The sequence below is a fragment of the Microtus oregoni genome, unplaced genomic scaffold (genome assembly GCF_018167655.1).
Source record: "Microtus oregoni isolate MIOR12 unplaced genomic scaffold, Mior012 000004F_ref0000308, whole genome shotgun sequence".
Taxonomy (NCBI): domain Eukaryota; kingdom Metazoa; phylum Chordata; class Mammalia; order Rodentia; family Cricetidae; genus Microtus; species Microtus oregoni.
This window is the reverse complement of record NW_024543063.1, coordinates 36,936,940-36,957,472: the sequence shown is the minus strand read 5'-3', so window position 1 is coordinate 36,957,472 and position 20,533 is coordinate 36,936,940. Positions and strand designations below refer to the sequence as shown.

Genomic DNA, 20,533 nt, shown 5'->3' with positions numbered 1-20,533 from the left:
CCCCTGCCGGAAGTGGCTGCGGCGGGGGCGGGCACTGAGAGAGGGGCCTGGCGGCCGTGCGGGAGTCATGGCGGCCACGGAGGCGGCGGCGGCTGCGTCCGCGGCTCCGGCCCCGGGCGTCCCGGCCATGCCGGCAAGCATGCGGGGAGCCGCCGCCGCCGCCTCGGGCCCGTGGAGGCCGTCGGAGTCGCGGCTTCAGGGTAGCCGACAGCGACCGACCAGGGCTCGGGCCGCGGTCCCGGTGCCACCGGCCCGGGAACTGATCCAGCCGTCTGTGAGCGAGCTGTCGCGGGCTGTACGCACCAATATTCTGTGCACTGTGCGTGGCTGCGGCAAGATTCTGCCTAACAGTCCGGCGCTCAACATGCACCTAGTCAAGAGCCACCGACTGCAGGTGAGCTGGCTGCGGTGGGAGGCGCGGGGTCTGCCGGGTTTGCGGGGTACCCGGCCACCTGCGCCCGACCACGCACGGAGGGAGCGCGGGGCACGCACACGCACCGGGCCAGCCGCTTCTCGGTGGCGTGCCCACAACACCACAGCGAGCTGCCTGTTACCCGGGTTCTCGGATGAGCGACAGGTGATGCCACTAAGGCACCTAGGTGCAACCCCCGCGCTTTCCGCCCCTTCCGCGAAGCCGCCGGTGGGTCCTACCCGGGTGGTCATTCAAACGCAGCTGTGGGCCGGGCTCTTGGCACTTGAGCTACAAGTTTCACAGGGTTGCTAAGATCAACTCTGCGCCGAAATGAGAGGGGAGAGTGGCTTCTCTGGATCGTTAGGAGGAGGTCCACCAGTAGACAGCACGACAGTTTGAGCAAGACCTCCCCGTGTTATGTAAAAGGAGACAGTGACTTTCAAACCTGTGGTATATTCTGGAAGCTTGGTAAAAATCAGATGTTGGGACCCCACAGCAGATCTGTTAAAGTCACAGCATAACCGCTTTTAGAAAAGGAAGCTTCCTTCCACCATATGATCTCTGTATGCCAGCAATGCTGTATCTGGAAGACACCAGTCACTGAAAGCAGCCTTGTGCAGGTTACCCTGGTCGGATCTGAGGGTCGGCCCAGAGGGTTGTAGGCTCTGTCTGACCTTCCGGTAAATCCACCTTGGGCCCTTCCCATGGGAACTAATCAGCAGCAACTCTGAGTTTTAGTCTGTAGTCGGGCAGATAAGTGTGTACCTGAGGGATGGCCCGCCTTTACTTAGCAGCTGCTCACAAGAGGTGACAGTGATCTCACAGAAAGGTCAGTCAGGAAATGCCAGCAGGGCTATGCTGAGAAAGTTCTGTGCAAAAGTATGGGCCTCCTTAAATACAGCTCACTGTGGGCTTTGGCCTGCAGTTTTCTCTTTCATCCTAAATGTTAATGAAACTCTCCCTTTTTCTCACCACAATTTAGGTGAAAAGTGAGTGTGTTTGTAAGAATTCTACAACCTAATCCCTCAGTTGTAACTTGCATTCAAAACCATAACCTGCCTTCTTCAGTATCGTCCCCTTGCTGATAGGTTCCTTCATGTCTCATGTAGCCAAGCTAACCTCAGACTTACTATGTAGCTGAGGATAATGATAAACTCTTAATCCTCCTGCCTCCACCTCTCAGATGCTGAGATTGCAGGCATGCACGCTCAGGCCCTGCTTTATCGGATGCTGGGAATCAAACCCAGGAAGGAAAAATGCTAGTAGGCAAGCACTCTCCTGAGCTACATCCCCGGCCCCACGTTGTATGTTTCTGATTGCAAACCAAAGCCGCCAGTCTGACCAAAGGCTTCCTGGGTCTTGGCCGCTGTGACTCTAGCCAGCATTTCTTAGCAAGTCTCTTGCTCTTTTCTCTGGAGCTGCTGTTAGGAGCGTTGTGCCCCTCAAAACTTTGCTATGCCTTGGAAGCCCAAAGCCCAGGAATACACAAGAGGCCAGATGGACCGTGGCAGGAGGAACACGTCAGAGTCAATACAGATCTGGATTCATTCGGTTCTCTTCTGAGGCAGGGTCTTACTACGTAGCCCTGGTTGGGTGGAACTCATTGTGTAGACCAGGGTAACCTTAAACTTGCTGGGAATAATGTTCCTGCCTCTACTTCCCAAGGACTATAGCATGTACCACCATGCCCTGCTCTAGCAAATATGGATGTCAAGAGTCAGATTTTTACTCAGATTTGAACATGTCAGTGCACTGGGGTCCTCTCTTACCTAGAGCCTGTGTGAGGTCATCTTTCCAGACGTGTCATTCATTTCTCAGATTCTCTTACCTGGAGATAGCAGTAAATAGACTGGTCCCTCCCAGAACCCAGATGTTGAGCAACAGAAAGATGGCCTGTTTGGCAGTATTTAAACCGCCTCAGAACTGTGGCTGCTCTTTCCCTGTCTGGCAGCTCGCTTCCCTGTAACCTTGGCTTGGTAACCTCGGAGCCCACAGCTGCTAGGCATCTGTTGTCTGGTGGAAAAGGAGTCCATTTTTTTCTAATGAAGGGATCTGTGTGAGGAAGCCATACCTATGCGGAAAGGCCTCAGGTAGGAACTGTGGTCCCCTCGGGCCGCCACTACCCAGAGGCTCTTCGTTCAGTTCAGTTCTTGACTCTCAGAGTATTAGGGAAGGGAAGAGTGTGGCATGGGAGCAAATGTCTTTTTGTCCCCAAAAGGCTCTATGTGTTTTGGGGATCATGATGGATCAGTTAGGTATGTGTACCCCCTTCCTGTTCCAAAGCTGCTCTGAAGACTACCTGATTGACTTTTTTTTTAGCTAGATATTTTAAAAATTATGCGTGTCTGTGTGTCGATATATGTTCACAAGTATAGATGCCCTTGGAGTCCAGAGAGGGCGTTGACTCCCGCGGAGTTAGAGATACAGGTGGTTGTGAGCCACCTTAGCTGGCATGGGTGCTAGGAACTGAATTTGGGTCTCCCATAAGAACAGTTCAGTCTCAGCCACTCTTAGCCATTTCCTAGCCCCATATTGACTGACTTCAACTCAGTGGAAAATTTCATTGTCTGGGCTACAGCTACTTGTGTGATTCTAATTTCTTTTCTTGTTGTTCTGTTTTCCTGGCCATGATAATCTTTTATTCCCTCACCCATTTAGTTATATGGTTATTTTATTCTAATCCACCCCCAGCGGAATCCCTAAGCTTCTGAAGGAAGGCGAGTGAGACTGAGGAGCTATGAGCCACCTTTGCTTTTCCATGGGTTATCAAAATAAATGCCTGTCTATATTCCACGCCCTGAAAGAAAATCTGACCGCTTCATCAGCCAGCTGCGCCAGCAGTGGGCTCAGTGGAGAAGGGGAGCCGTAAGCTTTTGGAGTGAGAGCTGAAATGACCAGAGGAAGAGTGGGAGGAAGCAGGCTCTGCCCCACTGCTGGACATGCGTTTGAAAGCATGGAGGGCAGGCGGGCACTGACGGAGCCTGTTGTCAGGCAGCATTCATGCCTTAAAGCCTAGCTCAGTGGGTTCTGCATCCTGTTCCGTCCAGCAGTGTGCTTTCCATGATTTCCTGTGAAACTGTTTTAGAGGGGAAAGAAAGGCTGACAGGTTGCTCTGTAAACAATAGTATACAGAGGTTACTGACTTCCAGTTTAGAATAGGTAAAAAAGCAGACTGGGCTCCTTGGGTGCTTTCTGTAAGGGTGGGGAGGCTCTCGGCATTCTGCCGCCATCTTTATGGTCTTCTCCTTGCCTTTCTTCAGCCTCCTTTCTCTCCTTTCTCTGCTCTATAAAACGTTTTGTTTTTTGTGTATATGTGTATGCGGCCAAAGTGTGAGTGCTTAGAGATGCCAGAACATGGCACTGGATCCCCTGAAGCTGGACGGGGACCCAGTGGTTGTTACAGGTGGAGTGTGTGAGCTGCCAGCTGCCACATGGGTGCTGGGAACAGAACTCTGCAAAAAAGCAGCAAGTGCTCTTAACCACTGAGCCACCTCTCCAGCTCCTCTGCCTTTCTTTTGTTTATTTTTTTCCAACCCTGTTTTTTGGGGGTTTGTTTTATGGTGCTGAAGATGGAACCTGGGTTTCACTCCTGCTGGCAAGTGCTTTTCACTGAGCTACACTCTTGCCCCCCAACATCTTGTTTAGGACTGCCTTTATCTTTTGTAAATTCTTAGAATACTTAAATGTTATTTAAATTTGATTACTTATTAGTTTATTTCATATGAGTATTACTTAAATAAAGTATTCCCACATTTCCAGCCGAGAAAGACGCATTTGGTTGGAAGTAGAGCACCTTCTGAGAACAAAGTAAACCAAGGGAGGCAGCGGGGGGGGGGGGGGGGGGGGTAAAAGTGTAATGGCTGACTGTGCGGACACAAGATGTAGTCCCCAAATGGCAAGTGTTTGCGACTGTGTAAAGGACTGCAGGTGACTGCTTTCCTCCTGTGATCCTGTTGTAGTATACCATTGTGTCTCCACTCCCTTGAACTCACTGTCTCAGAATGCAGGAAGACTTAGGCACCCCAAAGCCATATGGGGATCTATGATGAAGGAGTTGGCCCCCAGACAGTGGGGAAATGTGTAATGGTGGGCGGTTGCTGTGGCACAGGGGCTTTAGCATCCACCTGCACGAGTTTTGAGGTCTCATCTCCACATAAAGTGCCGCTCTGCCCTGGGCAGGCCAGGTGAACAACCAGTAGAATTGACAAGCTGGTAGTGAACATTACTGGGTGCAGACTACTCCCGAAGCCACCAGGTAACACAAATGAAGAGGCTGGGAAATTTAAATTACAGGCTGAGCATCTGAAGTGCTCCAAATCCAGAACTCTTGGAGCACCGACATGAAGCTCAAAACCTCAGGTTTGGGAGCATTTCGCGGTTTCCAGCTAGGGACTCGGCCAGGAAAGACTATGCAGATATCTGAATCTCAGAGTCAGTTCCGGTCCCAAGCACTCTGTGACGGATATTTCAGTCTGAGTCCCACTAGGTGTAACAGTAGTGCAGGGAAGGGTGGGAACTGCGAGTGTCCCTGGCTGGTGAAGTCTGCACGTGGGTGGTGTTGGGAAGCTGTTGAAAATGATCCGAACAAGGTAATCCATGATTGAAGGTAAGTTTTTAAAATACTAATATGAGCCAGGCAGTGGTGGTGCACGCCTTTAATCCCAGGTAGAGGCTGATGGTCCATGAGTTCAAGGTCAGCATGGTCTACAGTGTAAATTCTAGGACAGCCAGGGTTACATAGAGAAACACTATCTCAGAAAACAAACAAACAAACATAAAATTAATCTGAGGGCTAAGAATTTTATGTTTTTAATTTTAAAATAGTAATTAAAGAGATAGCTCAACCGTTCAGAGTGACTGCTGCTTTTACAGTGTGGTCGACCAAGTTCGGTTCCCAGCTCCCACACGGATGCCACAACCACATGGAACATTAGTTCCAGATGACCTGATATTCTCTTCTGCCTTCCACAGGCCATGTTTGTAGTATGCAAAAACGCATGTATGTACACATAATAATTCACAATAAAATTTTTAGTACAAAAAATATATATCTGGCAAGTATGCAGGATGCCCTTTTTTGGCAGTTTAACAGCTTGGGACCTGATGGTGGAGACAACTCTGCGTACGGACTGGCTGGAAGAAACTCCATCGTGGACATGTGCGCTAAGGAGTCAGGAAGCTCTTTCAGTTGAACACACTCGTATCCCTTTTCTCTAATAATATAGATGGGGAAAGTATGAGTCAGCTCAAATGCTTTCTTTTCTTTTCCTTTTTGGTTTTTCAAGACAGGATTTCTCTGTGTAACAGCACTGGCTGTCCTGGAACTCACGCTGAGGAAGGCAGATCACTCACAAAGATCCACCTACCTCAGGTGCCTGAGGGTTGGGATTAAAGGTGTGCACCCCCATGCTCCACCCAAAAGTTTTTTATAAAAATGAAAGCAAAAAAGTCCTGGGGAGCATGGCTAGAAGCCACCCGAGCACCCTCCGTGGGGCCACTATGAAGAGCAGATATGTGCTGGAGAGATGGAGTAGGAGGTGGAGCTGGGATGGCGAGGGAGAAGGATAGGGAGAGGAGGGCCAGTGGTGACCCAGGCTGACCAGATCTATGGGGCCGGGGGAGGGGAGGCAGTGGAAACCCAGGCTGACCAGATCAGCTATTGAGCTGGGAAACAGCAGAGACCCAGACTGACCAACTCAGCTACCACCCAGGCCCAGATCCAGGGCCCCGAGTTGACCGTCTGTGAGCTGACAGAGCATGTGAAGGCGTCAGTCCTGTGAACCATAGCCACAGGATGTCCGTGATTCTGGGCAACAGCAGGATATCTAAGAGGAGTCTCAGCGAGGGTCCAGTATTGATGGTGTAGCAGAAGCCAGAGGCCCTGAGCCAGACCAGTGACTCATTGCGATGAAAGCTGTTTGGGCAGAGTCTACCGTGTGACACAGTGCAGCACCCGATGCTGCTATGACAAACCAGAGCGTCACAGAGAGACAGGGTAGATGGGCGAAGTGACACAAGGACAGAGGCAGCTGCAACCCATAGAGGAGCAAACTGCTGCCTGGGGGTTGGCAAGATGTAGTTTTTAATCTTAATTTTTATTTTCTTTACAAGGGTGGAGGGCAGAAGGACTGGAGAAATGAGTGGGATTAGGGTGCATGATGTGAAATTTCTAAAGAATCAATTAAAAAATTATGTAAAAAGAAAAAACTGTAGGGCTGGAGATTTGGCTCAGTGGTTAAGGCTGCTCTTTCAGAGGATCCAGGCTCAATTTCCAGAATCTACATGGCAGCTCACAACTGTCTGTACCTGTAGTTTCAGATTATCCAACATCCTCACACAGATATACATGCAGGCAAAGCACCAATACACATAAAATAAATAATTTTTTTAAATTATATTTCTTTTTTTAAAGGCTGATAAACGAAATGAGGCTGCTGGTGCGGGACATTGTCAGTTGTCATTAGCAGGCACCAGTGGTCAGCGAAAGCACTAGTTTATTGATGGTAAATCTTGGCAAAAAACAGAAGAAAAAGGTTGGGGAGGTGGCTCAGTTAGCCCACAGAACAGCAACAAAAACAGCAAGCTAAAGACTGAAGCTAGAGAAATGACTGTGTTTAAGCGTGCTTTCCAGTGGTCCAGGGAACCCGAGTTCAGTTCCTAGCGCCCATGCATCGGTTCATTAACAGCCACCTGTCACTCCAACTCCAGGGACTCTGACGCCCTCCCCTGGCCTCAGTAGGCACTGTGCACATGTACAGACATGACACACACATACATAAATAATGTTCTTTAAAAGAGGATTTAAGGGTGCAAGCTGAGTAAAGTAAATCCTTAAAGAGTGGTGGGCGACAGCTGTGCATGCAGGAACAGAAAAGGACGATTGTAGTCACCACTTAGAGGGGTCCAGGGGAGCTGGAATTACATGCTCTGGTTAAACAGTGATAGATGAATACTTTCACTGGAAACTGGAGAGAAAGGAGACTTCAGTGGAGACGTGTAGATGTCCATGAGTATGAGTTTAGTCCAGTGGTTCTCAACCTGTGAGTCTCAACCGTGCGTATCAAATCACAATTCATAACAGCTAGGAAGTAGCAAGGAAATAATCGTATGGCTGGGGATCACCACCACTTGAACTGTATTAAAGGGTCACAGCATTAGAAGATTGAGAATCACTGCTTTAGACAGTGCCATGGCATAGTCCTGACGGAGTAGGCCGGCACTAAAACCTTGGAGAGATGACTGCATCTGAAATGAACAAAGGCAAGGGATGGAGTTTGGGCAAAACCGGGCTTCCTTCCCTTTTAATGGATGGGCAGGCAGGAAAGCCACATGTTCCTCTTAAGAACCAGGGGAACATCTGATCTACTGGAGCAAATGAAGGAACCGGTCCTGCAGACCCAAAGCTGCAGGACCTCCACATCACCCACCAACAGGATATCCAAGAGGAGTTCCAGTGAGGGTCCAAGATTGAAAGTGTAATAGAAACCAGAGGCCTCACACCAGACCAGTGACTTTGCAATGAACATTTGCACATAAAGATATATGGATAGAAGGGTTCACTGTGTGACTCCCTGTATCACACTACAGCTTCTATGATGAGATTTTCCTTCTTTCTTTTTCTCTGAAAATTTATCCTGGGGAAGTTGCAAGGGCAGAGGGTGGACATGAAGGGATGGGAAATGAATGGGCTCAAGATGCACAACGTGAACGACACAAAGAATAAAGTTAAAAAAAAAAAAAAACGGGAAGACTTAGGCCTGGCAGTTAGTAAGTCTCACACCCTGAGTGCACAACAGATAGAGAGGAGGGTGTGTCCCAGGGCCTTGTACCTCTTAGCAGGATGCCAGAGGAATGGGATTTCTAGGTGTTCCGCAGCAGCTGGCACCTGAACTGCCACCTACTTCTTTCTCTAATGGCCCGTAGACAGGCAGGGCACCACCCACCCACTTCCTTAGAGTCAGCCGAGAGTGATCAGACATGAATTATGTCTGAAGCCACCAAGAATCTCAGGCTAAGAGTGAAAAGCCACACAAAGGACTTGAATTTGATCCCCCCATAGAACCCATATAAAAATGCCTGAATGTGCTTGTAATCCCAGGGCTAGCAAGTCCCAGGCTAGTGAGAGACTCTTTCTCAAAAGGACTGGTCACCATTCCTGAGGCTGTTACCTAAGGTTTTCTCCAGCTTCCACACATAGGACATATACATGCATTTAAATTTTTTTAAACTCCTGGTTGACATCACTTAGACCTGACATGGTGGTGTAAATATAGGCCTGTCTGCTCCAGAGACTGAAGGAGGAGGCTTGCTTGAGCCTCGGAACCTTCCTGAGCAACATAGTAAAAACCATGGCTCTTAAGATATACTTTATTTATTTCAATTTATTTGTTATTGTTATTATGATTAGTGAGGGGCTGACTCATGTATGGATGTCAGGACAATGTCAGGATTTCAGGATATGGTATGCTCCTCTCACTGGTTTCAGGTCACTGGACTCATGTAATATCTTTACCCATTGGAGCCATCTCACTGGCCCAGAATAAAAAAATAAACTTTTCAAAAGCTAGGCATGGTGACACAGACATTCCAGGCTACTTCCGAGCCTGAGGTAGATGGGCAAGTGCAAGGCCAGCCTAGACTACTTAGTGAGGACTTACAAAGGGAAGTTTGGGAGGAGGAGCTGGAGATGGTAGAATATTGGGTTAGGAAAAAGTGGATTGCGCTTAGCAGAAACTTACCAGAAATGGGGTAGCTCATTGGTTAAGAGTACTGGCTACCTTTCCAAAGGACCTGAGTTCAATTCCCAACACCCACAATAGCAGCTTATAACAATATGTAACTCCAGTCCCGGAGGATTTGGTGCCTTCTGGCCTCAGTGGGTCCTGGCACACAAAACTCCCATGTACATGAAATAAAATGGGGTGGGGGTAGGGCTCTTCATGTAGGCTAAGAGGTGACTCAGTTTATTAAGTGCATGTGATGCAAGCATGGGGACCCAAGTTTGGAGGCCAGGCCTGTATTAACACTGGGAAGGGGGGACAGGACGATCCCTGGGACCTAGTAGGTAGACGAGCTCCAGGATCTGTGAGTATGGTAGGTGAGTGGGTGAGTGGATGGATGGATGGATCGATGGGTAGATGGCTAGATAGGGGGTTATTGGAATGACTTAACAGGCTGCAGTCCTGCTAACCCAACAATAGGTGACTGTGAACAGAAAGTCAGGAATTCAGTAGTTGTTGAGTCCACAGGGCTGGATGTCTCAGCTGATCTTCTGTATATGTTAGAGTCCCAAAGAAGTAGGCTCAAATGCTTCCTTCTCCTGTGACCTTATGTAGACTTCAGCAGAAGGTTTGGCCCAGATTAAAGGTCATCCCACCTCAAAATTATGAACTAGAAGTGGATTCACACACTTCAAACCAAGCAAAAGATCTCTCACGGGTGTGCCCTCCATTTCTGGATTATAGTTCAGTCAAGTTGACAACTAAGAATAGCCATCATAGTGAGGGATCATATCTCAAAAAAATAGAATGGAGAGCCAGTGAAACAGCCCACCAGGTCAAGGTGCTGGCTGTCAAGCTTAATGACCTAAGGATAGTCCCTGGACCCACATAACAACGATAGACTTTTACAAGTTGTCTCTGACCTCTACATGTGTGCTGTGGCACATGCATGCACATACTAAGTAAATAAACATAATTTTAAAAGTAAAAACAAAATGGAGAATGAGCTAGGAAAATGCCTGCTGTTGACCTCTGACCTTATACTTGCATAGCACGTATGAGCACCTCCGTGTGTGAGGACTCAGACACACACACTGGAAAGCGGAAAGCCACAGTGCTCCCAGTGAAAACAGGAGGTTTTCTCAGGGGCTCACACTAAAAATGTGGTGAGGATGAGAAACGGGGAGAGATGGCTCAGTGGTTAAGAGCATTGCCTGCTCTTCCAAAGGTCCTGAGTTCAATTCCCGGCAACCACATGGCTCACAACCATCTGTAAAGAGGTCTGGTGCCCTCTTCCGGCCTGCAGGCATACACACAGACAGAATATTGTATACATAATAAATAAATAAAATAAAATAAAAAAGAAGCCTGGGGGGCGACTCTACTTGCAGACAAACTGGCTGGGAGGGTAGACGGATGCCTATTTCCTTATCTCTACTAACTTGTGGGTTTTGTAAGACAATTGCTAAGCAAGGTGTGATGGGGCACCCCTTAATTCCAGCACTCCAGAGGCAGAGACAGGCACATCTCTGATGCGTTTACTTAATCATTTTTTATCAATAAAAAAATCGGGAGTCAGCCGGGCGGTGGTGGCACACACCTTTAATCCCAGCACTCGGGAGGCAGATGCAGGCGGATCTTTGTGAGTTCGAGACCAGCCTGGTCTACAAGAGCTAGTTCCAGGACAGGCTCCAAAACCACAGAGAAACCCTGTGTCAAAAAAACCAAAAATAAATAAATAAATAAATAAATAAATAAATAAAAAAATAAAAAAAAAGGTAAAAATCGGGAGTCAGATATCAGGGTAAGAACCTGAATGATCAGAAAAGTGGTGGAGAAACCACCAGTGACATCCTAGCTCTTCCGATCCTCCATCCAAAAGGACTGAGATCCACTCTAAGCCCTGCCTTACTCCTACTTTCTGTCTGTCTGTCCTCAGTCTTCTGAAATCTCTATGGTTAATTTTGGTCAGCTAGTGGCTAGCTCCACCCTCTGATTCAAAGCAAGCTTTATTGTCATAATGCGATCAGAATATCACACAACAGATCTCTGATTTTGAGGCTAGCCTGGTCTACATAGTGAGTGCCAGGCTAGACAAGACTATAGAGAGAGATCCTGTCTTGGATGGATGGATATGGATGGATGGATGGATGGATGGATGGTTGGTTGAATGAACAAGTGATAATTGCTGGATTTTACTTTTATAGGATGGCATAGTAAATCCAACGATAAGAAAAGATTTGAAAACTGTCCCAAAATTCTACTGCTGTCCAATCAAAGGATGTCCTCGAGGCCCTGACCGACCATTCTCCCAGTTCTCTCTGGTTAAACAGGTATGTCACTATGCCTTTTTCAGGATGGTTCAGTTTCCAGCAACCACCTGGCAATTTACAAATGTCTATAGCTGCAGTTCCAGAAAATCCAGCACTCTCTTCTTGCTCTGGAGGAACTGCACACTTGTGGTACATAGACATACATGTATGTAAAGTACCCATACACGTACAATTTTTTAAAAAAATAAATAAAAATGGCATGACTAAGGCACCTTATAGGAAGAAGTGTCTGTTTGGCTTACAGTTCCAGAGGAATGAGATCCATCATGGCAGGGAAGTGGGGCAGCAGGCAGGTGGCCAGAGCAAAGGCCAAGTGTTCGTCGCACCTTTCACTTCAGGCAGGATGCTGAGGGAGCAGACTAGGGAGGCAGGTGGCTTTGAAACCACAAAGCCTGTCCCCAGTGTCATACTTCCTCCAGCAGGAGTTCACCTCCTGAACCTCCCCATACAGCACCACCAGTCACCTGAGGAGCCTGTTCTCATTCAGACCAGCACATGGTGTATAGGCATAGACTTGGCTGTGCTCTACCTGCTGAGCAGGCATAACCAGGCTGTCTTGTGAGGAGGGAGGGAACCCGCTGCTGGGGAAAGAGAGGTTGGAGACTGAAGAGATTGATCCTTAGGGCTGGAGAGAGGATCCAGTGGCTGTAAGCACATACGACTCTCGAAGAGAACCTACGTTCTGTTCCCAGCACACATGTCAACAGTGGCTCAAAGCCATCTGGCCCCACAGACACGGTACTCATGTTCACATGCACACATAGACACGCATAAAAATAAAATTTGATAAAAGTGAAATGATTGCTGAAGTTCTGCTGGAGAGCCTTGAGAAAGACATTGCAGAGACTGTATGTCTTAGTAAGGGTTTCTGTTGCTGTAATGAAACACTGTGACCCAGAACACAAGCCGGGGAGGAACTGCTTTATTTGACTTACACTTCCATATCATAGTCCATCACTGAAGGAAGCCAGAACAGAAACTCAAAACAGGGCAGGAACCTGGAGACAGGAGCTGATGCAGAGACCATGGAAGGGAGCTGCTTACTGCTCTTGCTCAACATGATCTACTCAGCCCGGTCCTGGGTTCTATAAGACCCAGGACCACCAGTCCAGGGATGACACCACCCACCATGAGCTGGGCTTTCCTGTATCAGTCACTAAGAAAATGTCTAAAACCAGAGCTTATAGAGGCATTTTCTCAATTGAGGCTCCGTCCTTTCAGATAACTCTAGCTTGTGTTAAGTTGATATAAACCTAGCCAGCACACTGTATATTCTTGGCCCACAGCACTTAATGTGTAGTTGAGAATCTGAATACACGGGTTGGTTCCAAGGCAGCCTGCCCACTCTGCAGAAGGAGAAGCATATGTTAAACTGAAGCTTGTCTGCTTGCAAATGCTATACCTGGTGATCACTGGGAAGCTGGGGGTGTGGGTGGATCTTATGTGATGCTGTCTCTCGTCTTAATTCCAACTGTGTTTTTTGCAGCACTTTATGAAAATGCACGCAGAAAAGAAGCACAAATGCAGTAAATGCAGTAATTCCTACGGCACCGAGTGGGACCTGAAACGACACGAGGAAGATTGTGGCAAGACCTTCCAGTGTACCTGTGGCTGCCCCTACGCCAGCAGAACCGCACTGCAATCTCACATCTACCGAACTGGCCACGAGATCCCTGCAGAACACAGGTAAAGCACAAAGAGATGGTGCTGAGTAGCCGTGAGGTGTTGGAAAGGGAGCTTCCTGGGGAGCCAGCCACGTAGGGAAATGAAAGGAACAGGACAGAACCTGTGACTTTGAAAAGGGTTTTTTTTTTTTCAATTCTTTTATTGTGATTTTATTTTCACTGGTGTTTTGCCTGCATGCATGTCTGTATGAGAGTGTGTCAGATCTTGGAGTTACAGACAGGTGTGAGCTGCATGTGGGTGCTGGGAATTGAACCTGGGTCCTCTGGAAGAGTAGTCAGTACTCTTAACCACAGAACCATCTCTCCAGCCGGAAAAGAATTCTTTTGGAGTAGCAGCAGTAATAACAGAAGAGCACTCCTGGGCCAGGATCTTTTACTTTGTGTTTGAGCCTGGGCCTGTGGTCCCCCTGCTGCAGCCTCCCCGAGGCCGAACTTGCAGATGTATGCACCAGTGCCCAGCTGAGCCTGAGATGCTGACCCACTTGCTTTGTATGTTTTCTCCTAAGGATTTTTATTTTCACTTACGTGCATGTGTACATATCACTGTGTGTGAATGACACATGTATGTAGGTTCCTGAAGAGGCTAAAAGAGGGCATTGGACCCTCTGGAGTTGGAGTTACAAGTGGTTGTGACCTGCCCAATCCAAGTGCTGGAAAACAAATTCAGATCCTCTGGACAAACAGCAAGTGTCCTTACCTGCTGAGCCAGCTCTCAAGTACATAGTTCCTGAGGCTTCTTTCCTATTCCCATTTGAGAATCTCAGCCTTCAGCACCTTCTCTAGAGAAATGGATTGCTGGGCACTGAAAGCTGCATCGTAACACAGGGTTCCATTTGTCTGTTTACTTTCATTCTATGGTGCCGAGGGTTGAATTCGAGGCCTCATGAATCCTGGGCATCTGCTCAGCCTTGAGTCACATTCCTTTGACACTGGCCCTGAACTCACTCTGTAGCTAAGGCTGGTCGTAAATGTTCTGCCTCAGCCTCTGTGTAGCGAGGATTATAATTCCAAGCCCCACTTTAAACTTCATTTTTTTTTTTTTTTTTTTTTTGTTTTGTTTTTCGAGACAGGGTTTCTCTGTGGCTTTGGAGCCTGTCCTGGAACTAGCTCTGTAGACCAGGCTGGTCTCGAACTCACAGAGATCCGCCTGCCTCTGCCTCCCGAGTGCTGGGATTAAAGGCGTGCGCCACCATCGCCCGGCTTAAACTTCATTTTTAAAGATCAAATTTATGTTTGGTGCAATGGCTTTTGCTGTAGGTATGGTACTTATAAGTTTCTCGATCTGATTTTTAAGGTCCAGGGAGCCAGCAGAATGGCTCAGTGGATAAAGGCTCTTGCTTTTAAGCCTGATGGCCTAAGTTTTGATCCTCAGGACCCACATGGTAGAAAGAGAAAACCGATTCCTGAGAGTTGTTCTGACCTCCATACAATACATGTGCCATGGTACATGTGTTCACACACAATAAATAAATGTAATAAAAATGTAGAAGAATTTTGAAAACTCCAGTTTGAGGATGGAGTTCATGTGAATAAGCCTGTAATCCTTTAGGAGGCAGAAGCAGTAGAGGTCCCAAAAGTTAAGGCCAGGCATAGATATAAGTCCCTGGAAAAAGGGAGTGGGAATGTTTCTGAGTGCAAGCTGAACTCTCAGAGATGCCAGAAGGGATGTCTCGCCACTGTCCGGATCCCACCTTTCCTGTGTGGTTAATGAGAAATGAAGATAGAGCGATGTAGTCAATGAAAACTACATTTTTTTAAAAAAAGATTTGTTTTATATATATATATATATATATATATATATATATATATATATATATAGTGTTCTGCCTGCATGTCTGCCTATATTCCAGAGAGGGTACCAGGTCTCATGATAGATGGCTGTGAGCCACCATGTGGTTGCTGGGAATTGAAAACAGGACCTCTGGAAGAGCAGTCAGTGCTCTTAACCCCTGAGCCATCTCTCCAGCCCAAAAGCTACATTTTAGGAGCCGAAGAGATGGCTCAGGGGTTAGGAGAGCTTTTTCCACTCTCACAGAATACCTGATTCTGGTTCCCAGGACACACGCCAGGCAGCTCACAACCAGTTCCAAGGGATTCCTACATCCATTTCCAACCTCTGTGGCCGTGTGCACATACTAACAGACACACGTGCACATAATTTTTTTTAAATCTTTTTTGTTTCATTTTAAAATTGGTTTTATTTTTGCTTTTCGCTTTTTCCAGAGACCCACCTAGTAAAAAAAGGAAAATGGAAAGCTACCTGCAAAGCCAGAAGTTGTCCAGTAAAAACACTGAACCACCGAGCGACCAGCCAGCCCCTCCCCAAGGCGTTGATGAGCTGGAAGCGGCAGAAGTGAAGCTGGTGGCATCGCTTGAAGACTCTTACAGCACTCACGCCAAAAAGCAGAGCATCACAGCACCTTCCAGGTGCCCCCAGAAGTTGCTTTTACCAAAGCCCAAGGTGGCTCTGCTTAAACTTCCGGTCATGCAGTTTTCCCCTGTGCCTGTCTTTGTGCCTACAGCTGACCCCTCGGCCCAGCCTGTGGTGTTAGGTATGGACCGTGGTTCTGCGGCCGGAGCTGTGCACTTAGTCCCCCTGCCGGTAGGAACCCTGATCCTCAGCCTGGATCCAGAGGCCTGCTCTCTGAAGGAGAGCCTACCCCTCTCAAAAGTTATCAGTCCCATTGTCGAGCCGATCAGTACAGGTGTTCAGGTGAACTTGGGGAAAAGCCCTTGTAGTCCTTTACAAGAACTCGGGAGTACATGTCAGAAGAGCAACCTCTCCTCAATCAATGTGCAGACGGACCTGTCCTATGCCTCACCTGACTTGATACCTTCTGCTCAGTGGCTCGGCCCAGATTCCTCTGTGTCATCGTGTTCTCAAACGGACCTGTCGTTTGATTCTCAAGTGTCCCTTCCCGTTAGTGTCCACACCCAGACGCTGGTACCCAGCTCAAAGGTCACTTCATCCATAGCTGCTCAGACAGATGCACTTATTGATGCCTGTTTCCAGCCAGGTGGGATCTCCAGGGAAACCCAAACCAGCAGAATGCGAGACCCCACCCATGACCCTGTGCAGGTGGACCACGCTGGCCTGTGTGGGGACATCTTTGAAAGTGTCCACTCATCATACAGTGTCCCTGCGGACAACATCATGAGTAGCAGTTTAGTTTCAGAGACGGTCACTCATGGTCTGTTACCTCAGAATGACCCTAAGATATTAAGCCCAGTCATTGAAAAGTCTGCGCCTTTGTTACACTTCAGTGCCCAGAACAGCATGCTTCCCTCACAGAACATGACTGATAATCAGACCCAAACCATAGATCTACTGAGTGACTTAGAAAACATCCTGTCGAGCAACCTGCCTGGCCAAGCACTGGATAACCGGAGTCTTCTGTCCGACACGAACCCCGGGCCTGACACCCAGCTCCCAGCAGGCTCAGCCCAGAATTCTGGGATTGATTTTGATCTTGAAGAGTTCCTCTCGGCCTCAAATATCCAGACTCAGACTGAGGAGAGTGAGCTCACCAGCGTGAGCACTGAGCCCGCCCTGGAGTCCCTGGACATCGAAACTCAGACTGACTTCTTCCTCACAGACCCCTCTGCACAGCCCTACGGCTTCAGGGCAAGTTCAAGCTTTCTGGGCCTGGAGATGTTTGACACACAGACACAGACAGACTTAAACTTCTTCTTGGACAGTAGTCCTCACCTGCCCCTGGGCAGCATCCTGAAACACTCCAGCTTCTCTATGAGCACTGACTCGTCTGACACAGAGACCCAGACCGAAGGCGCCTCCCCAGCTCGACACACACCTGCGCTGGAGAGCAAGGTTCAGCTGAACAGCACAGAAACACAGACCCTGAGTTCTGGCTTCGAGCCTCTGGGGAACTTGTTCTTCACTAGCAACGAAACTCAGACAGCAATGGGTGACTTCCTTCTAGCTGATTTGGCCTGGAACACAATGGAGTCCCAGTTCAGCTCTGTGGAGACGCAGACATGCTCGGAGCTGCACGCCCACGCCGTCTCCAGCTTCTGAAGGGGCAGCCAGGCTCCCCTCCCCTTGTGGTTTAGGGCACGGTGAAAGGACAGCCGTACCAACTGGGAATGGAGTTGGTGGGGCAGCAGCTATTGAGATTCTCCGCAGTTCTTGGCGTTTGTACTCATGAACACAAGATTGGTGTACAAATGTGAGTGTATTATAAAGTGTAAGGTGTTGATCTGAAAAGTTTCAGTGTTGCCTACGTTTGCTCCTGTGTAGCTATTCTTTCCATCTTAAAAAAAAAAAAAAAAGCATTTCACACTGTAAGACTTACAACCATTTAGCTGAAGCCAAGCTTACCAGATAGTAGGGCACAAGCTTTGCAACCGCTTTAACCGAATATAGCGCGCTTAAACAGTACCTCCAATGTCAGACAATGCTTGTGTGGTCCTGGCTCTGATGCTGCCGCCCTTTGCCTTGTCACGTCCGTTCTGACTTGGAAACACTAAGGGAAGCCACAGCTGTCTTTAGCTTTTATGACAGTTTCTACATCGTCACTGCTGTCCCTTCTCTCCCAAGCAGTGACTGCTGCCAGCTTTGTTTGCTGTCCGTTTCTCTCTCTGAAGTTACCGGCCAGCACGAGAGTAGCAAGCACTTAGTATAACTAGTCGTCCTTCTAGTAAGAGTAAGGTCTCCAGACCGTGGAGTCAGCTTTGGAATCCTGCCGTTTCATTCATCTCAGGCTCATCCTGCATCGTGGGAAAGTTTTCCTCTCACTATTGTTGGTCAAGAAGATCCCTGTGACCAAATTTATGGGATTGATTGCCCATGCCAGCAGGCAGCCAGCTGTGAGCACACAGTGGCCAGAGGATAGTCACTCTGTCTGGGGCTCAGGACCCCAGAGCTTCTACCTGTCTGTAAATCGGTGTTCCTGTGACTCCCCACTCTTTGAGCTCAGTTAATTTACTAGAGAGGCTTACAGAACTCAGGGATACAGTTACTGCAAAGGGTAGAGTGGGTACGAAAGGGGCAAGGGGTTTCTACACTTTGTCTAGGCACAACACCCACCAAGAATCCGCCTATTATCCTTGCAGAAACCCTTCAAACCCAGGCTTCTGGGGTTAGTGGCTGCTTTGTTGTATGGGTAGAGCTGCTTAAATCATTGTCATTAGTGATCAGCTTAACCTTGGGCACCACCCTCCCCACTGGATTGGGAGTTAGGGATGAAGTTGAAAAGATCCCAGTCTTCCAGTCATTAATCATGCTTTGGTCTCTCCTGTGACTTGTCCCTGTCCTAATACTACCTGGAGGCTACCAGCTGCCAATGACCTCATAGCAAGCAAAAGCAACCTTTCTTCTAAATATTTTGGGGTTGGGGAGTGTTGTGTGCAGATACATACTTTACATCATCACATCTACAAACATCCTTCCCATTCGACAGTAGACCCTGGGGGCTACCCTACTGCTTCCTGTTATGTACTTACAGGCTCTCTAAAAATTAAAAAGGAAGAAGTAGAGTAAGGCATCCCTGTCGAGCCCCCTTTCAGTACTTGATAAGAGGAACATGGCCTACAAAGTCTTTCCTTCTACCTACCCTACCCTTTTTCTTGAAGGAAGCACTTTGGTCTGGCAAGTATATTATGCATAACTTGAGACTAGCAATTGTAGATTAGAAGCCATCAAAAGTATGCTAGTCTAGATTCTGTTGTGAGACATTCTTTAAAGGGGAAAGGTTGTAGACCATTTGCTTCAATAATCAAGAGCATTTTGAGGGGTGAGCGTGGTCAAACATGCCTTGCGGGCTCTCTGTGCTAAGTATAAGTAGATCATGGATTCTTAGGCAAATCTGAGTACACACAGCCTGGGGAACCATCCAGTCCTCCCTGGGAAGCCCTGTTCTTTCTGTAGCATATGCTTGTGCTGCCAAAAGCGGAACCCTTAAACCCAAGGGGACTGATGATTCCTTAAGTAACTCGGTGGTGTTGCTGCTGTTGTGTTCCGCCCACCTGACAGAAGGCCTCGGGAATGGGCTAGCACACCTGGCAGATGAGTGCACCCCACTAGCTAAACGGTGGTTTGGGTCACAGGTGCCTGTGAATGTGAGTTCAGAACAGACATAAAGCCTTAACTTAGATTTTCTGTTGTGTTTTGGAATCATCACTGCCTTAATGTTCAAGCATCTATTTAAGCCCTACGGCTGAAGGAGAAATGCATGTCTGCTCGTGACTTTTTGTAAATACAAGTGCAGAGAGCTATTGCCTTTAAGTTTCAGTTTTTGTTTCTGTGGCAATGTCTCTTTAATAGTTACAGAAAAAAAAATGGAGCATGTAATTGTCTTTCATGTGCAAGAACTGTCCCGACAAACCCTTCGTCACTTGAATTCTCCCTCAGTTGTTTGTGAACACAGATTCGGTGATTAAAGAGAACCTAGAACTCTCCCTTTGGTGTGAATTTAATACATACTCATGATGTGACTTATCTTCTGAACTTGGAGGACACCCTAACGTATACATACACGCATTGAGAAATAAAAATAAGTGGGGCACACCTTTAACCCAGGAGGCAGAGGCAGGCAGATCTCTGTGAGTTCGAGGCCAGCTTAGTCTACATAGCAAGTTCCAGGAGAGCCAGGGCTGCATAGTGAGACCCTGTCTTAAAATATATGTATGTATATGTGTGTGTGTGTGTGTGTGTGTGTGTATGTATTCTTAAAAGATACTCAGCACTAGTTTGCATTTGGATATGATATAGCTTGGGAATTTTTTTAGGAAATCATTATTGTTAGTAGTTCAGTCCATGCACTCAGCACGGACCCGAGCTTCCTTTTCTTCCTGAACAGCTTAAGAATAAAACCAGAGGCAGCAGGTCAATAGCTCTTTGCTCTGTCACTAATTTACAGGAAAAACAAACGTATGTTTCGACTCCCTTTCAATAAAGGGAAAGTTCAAGTTCTTGTAACTCATTTGAAAGATGCTGAGTCAAGTTCAAAGTTACGGTTTTCATTTGGAGAAAATGACCAGTACTGGTCTAACTGCAAAATCCCTCTTGAAACTGATGGGGTTACATTTTCACTTAGTTTTTTTATGAATACACACACACACATACATTATACATAAGGACTAAAGTGGACAGAGTAGATAAACCAGCCCACAAGTATGTAATTCCAGAAAGGTAAAGAGGGACTGCCCAGAGCAAGCTGGCTAACTAGACCAGCCTTATCAGCAAGCTTGGAGCTCAACTGAGAGGTCCTGCCTCCATAAATAAGGTGGAGAGAAATCAGGGAGACTCTCTGTATCGGCCTCCACCTGAACATGTTTACCCACATACACATGGGTCCGCACATGTGAACATACATGCAGACCACACAGACATGTGGAAATAAACCTGCTAAGTTCTCCAAATAT

General features: G+C 47.6%; 1 protein-coding gene across 1 annotated transcript; it reads left to right on the top strand.

The window, feature by feature from the left end:
* The first annotated feature begins 32 nt into the window (after positions 1 to 32).
* Atmin (ATM interactor) lies at positions 33 to 19,561 on the top strand. The gene is made up of 4 exons (XM_041650239.1): positions 33 to 394; positions 11,340 to 11,465; positions 12,952 to 13,151; positions 15,374 to 19,561. Exons 1-4 carry the CDS (start codon positions 68 to 70, stop codon positions 17,184 to 17,186), a joined length of 2,466 nt encoding a protein of 821 aa, XP_041506173.1. The 5' UTR covers positions 33 to 67; the 3' UTR covers positions 17,187 to 19,561.
* The last annotated feature ends 972 nt before the right edge of the window (positions 19,562 to 20,533 follow it).

What these genes read in the sequence shown, in the direction of transcription:
- Atmin (XM_041650239.1), top strand. Translation starts at nt 68, where the DNA reads ATGGCGGCCACGGAGGCGGCGGCGGCTGCGTCCGCGGCTCCGGCCCCG. An exon ending in TCAAGAGCCACCGACTGCAG is followed by an intron (nt 395 to 11,339) that starts GTGAGCTGGCTG and finishes TTACTTTTATAG; the next exon opens with GATGGCATAGTAAATCCAAC. An exon ending in GAGATCCCTGCAGAACACAG is followed by an intron (nt 13,152 to 15,373) that starts GTAAAGCACAAA and finishes CGCTTTTTCCAG; the next exon opens with AGACCCACCTAGTAAAAAAA.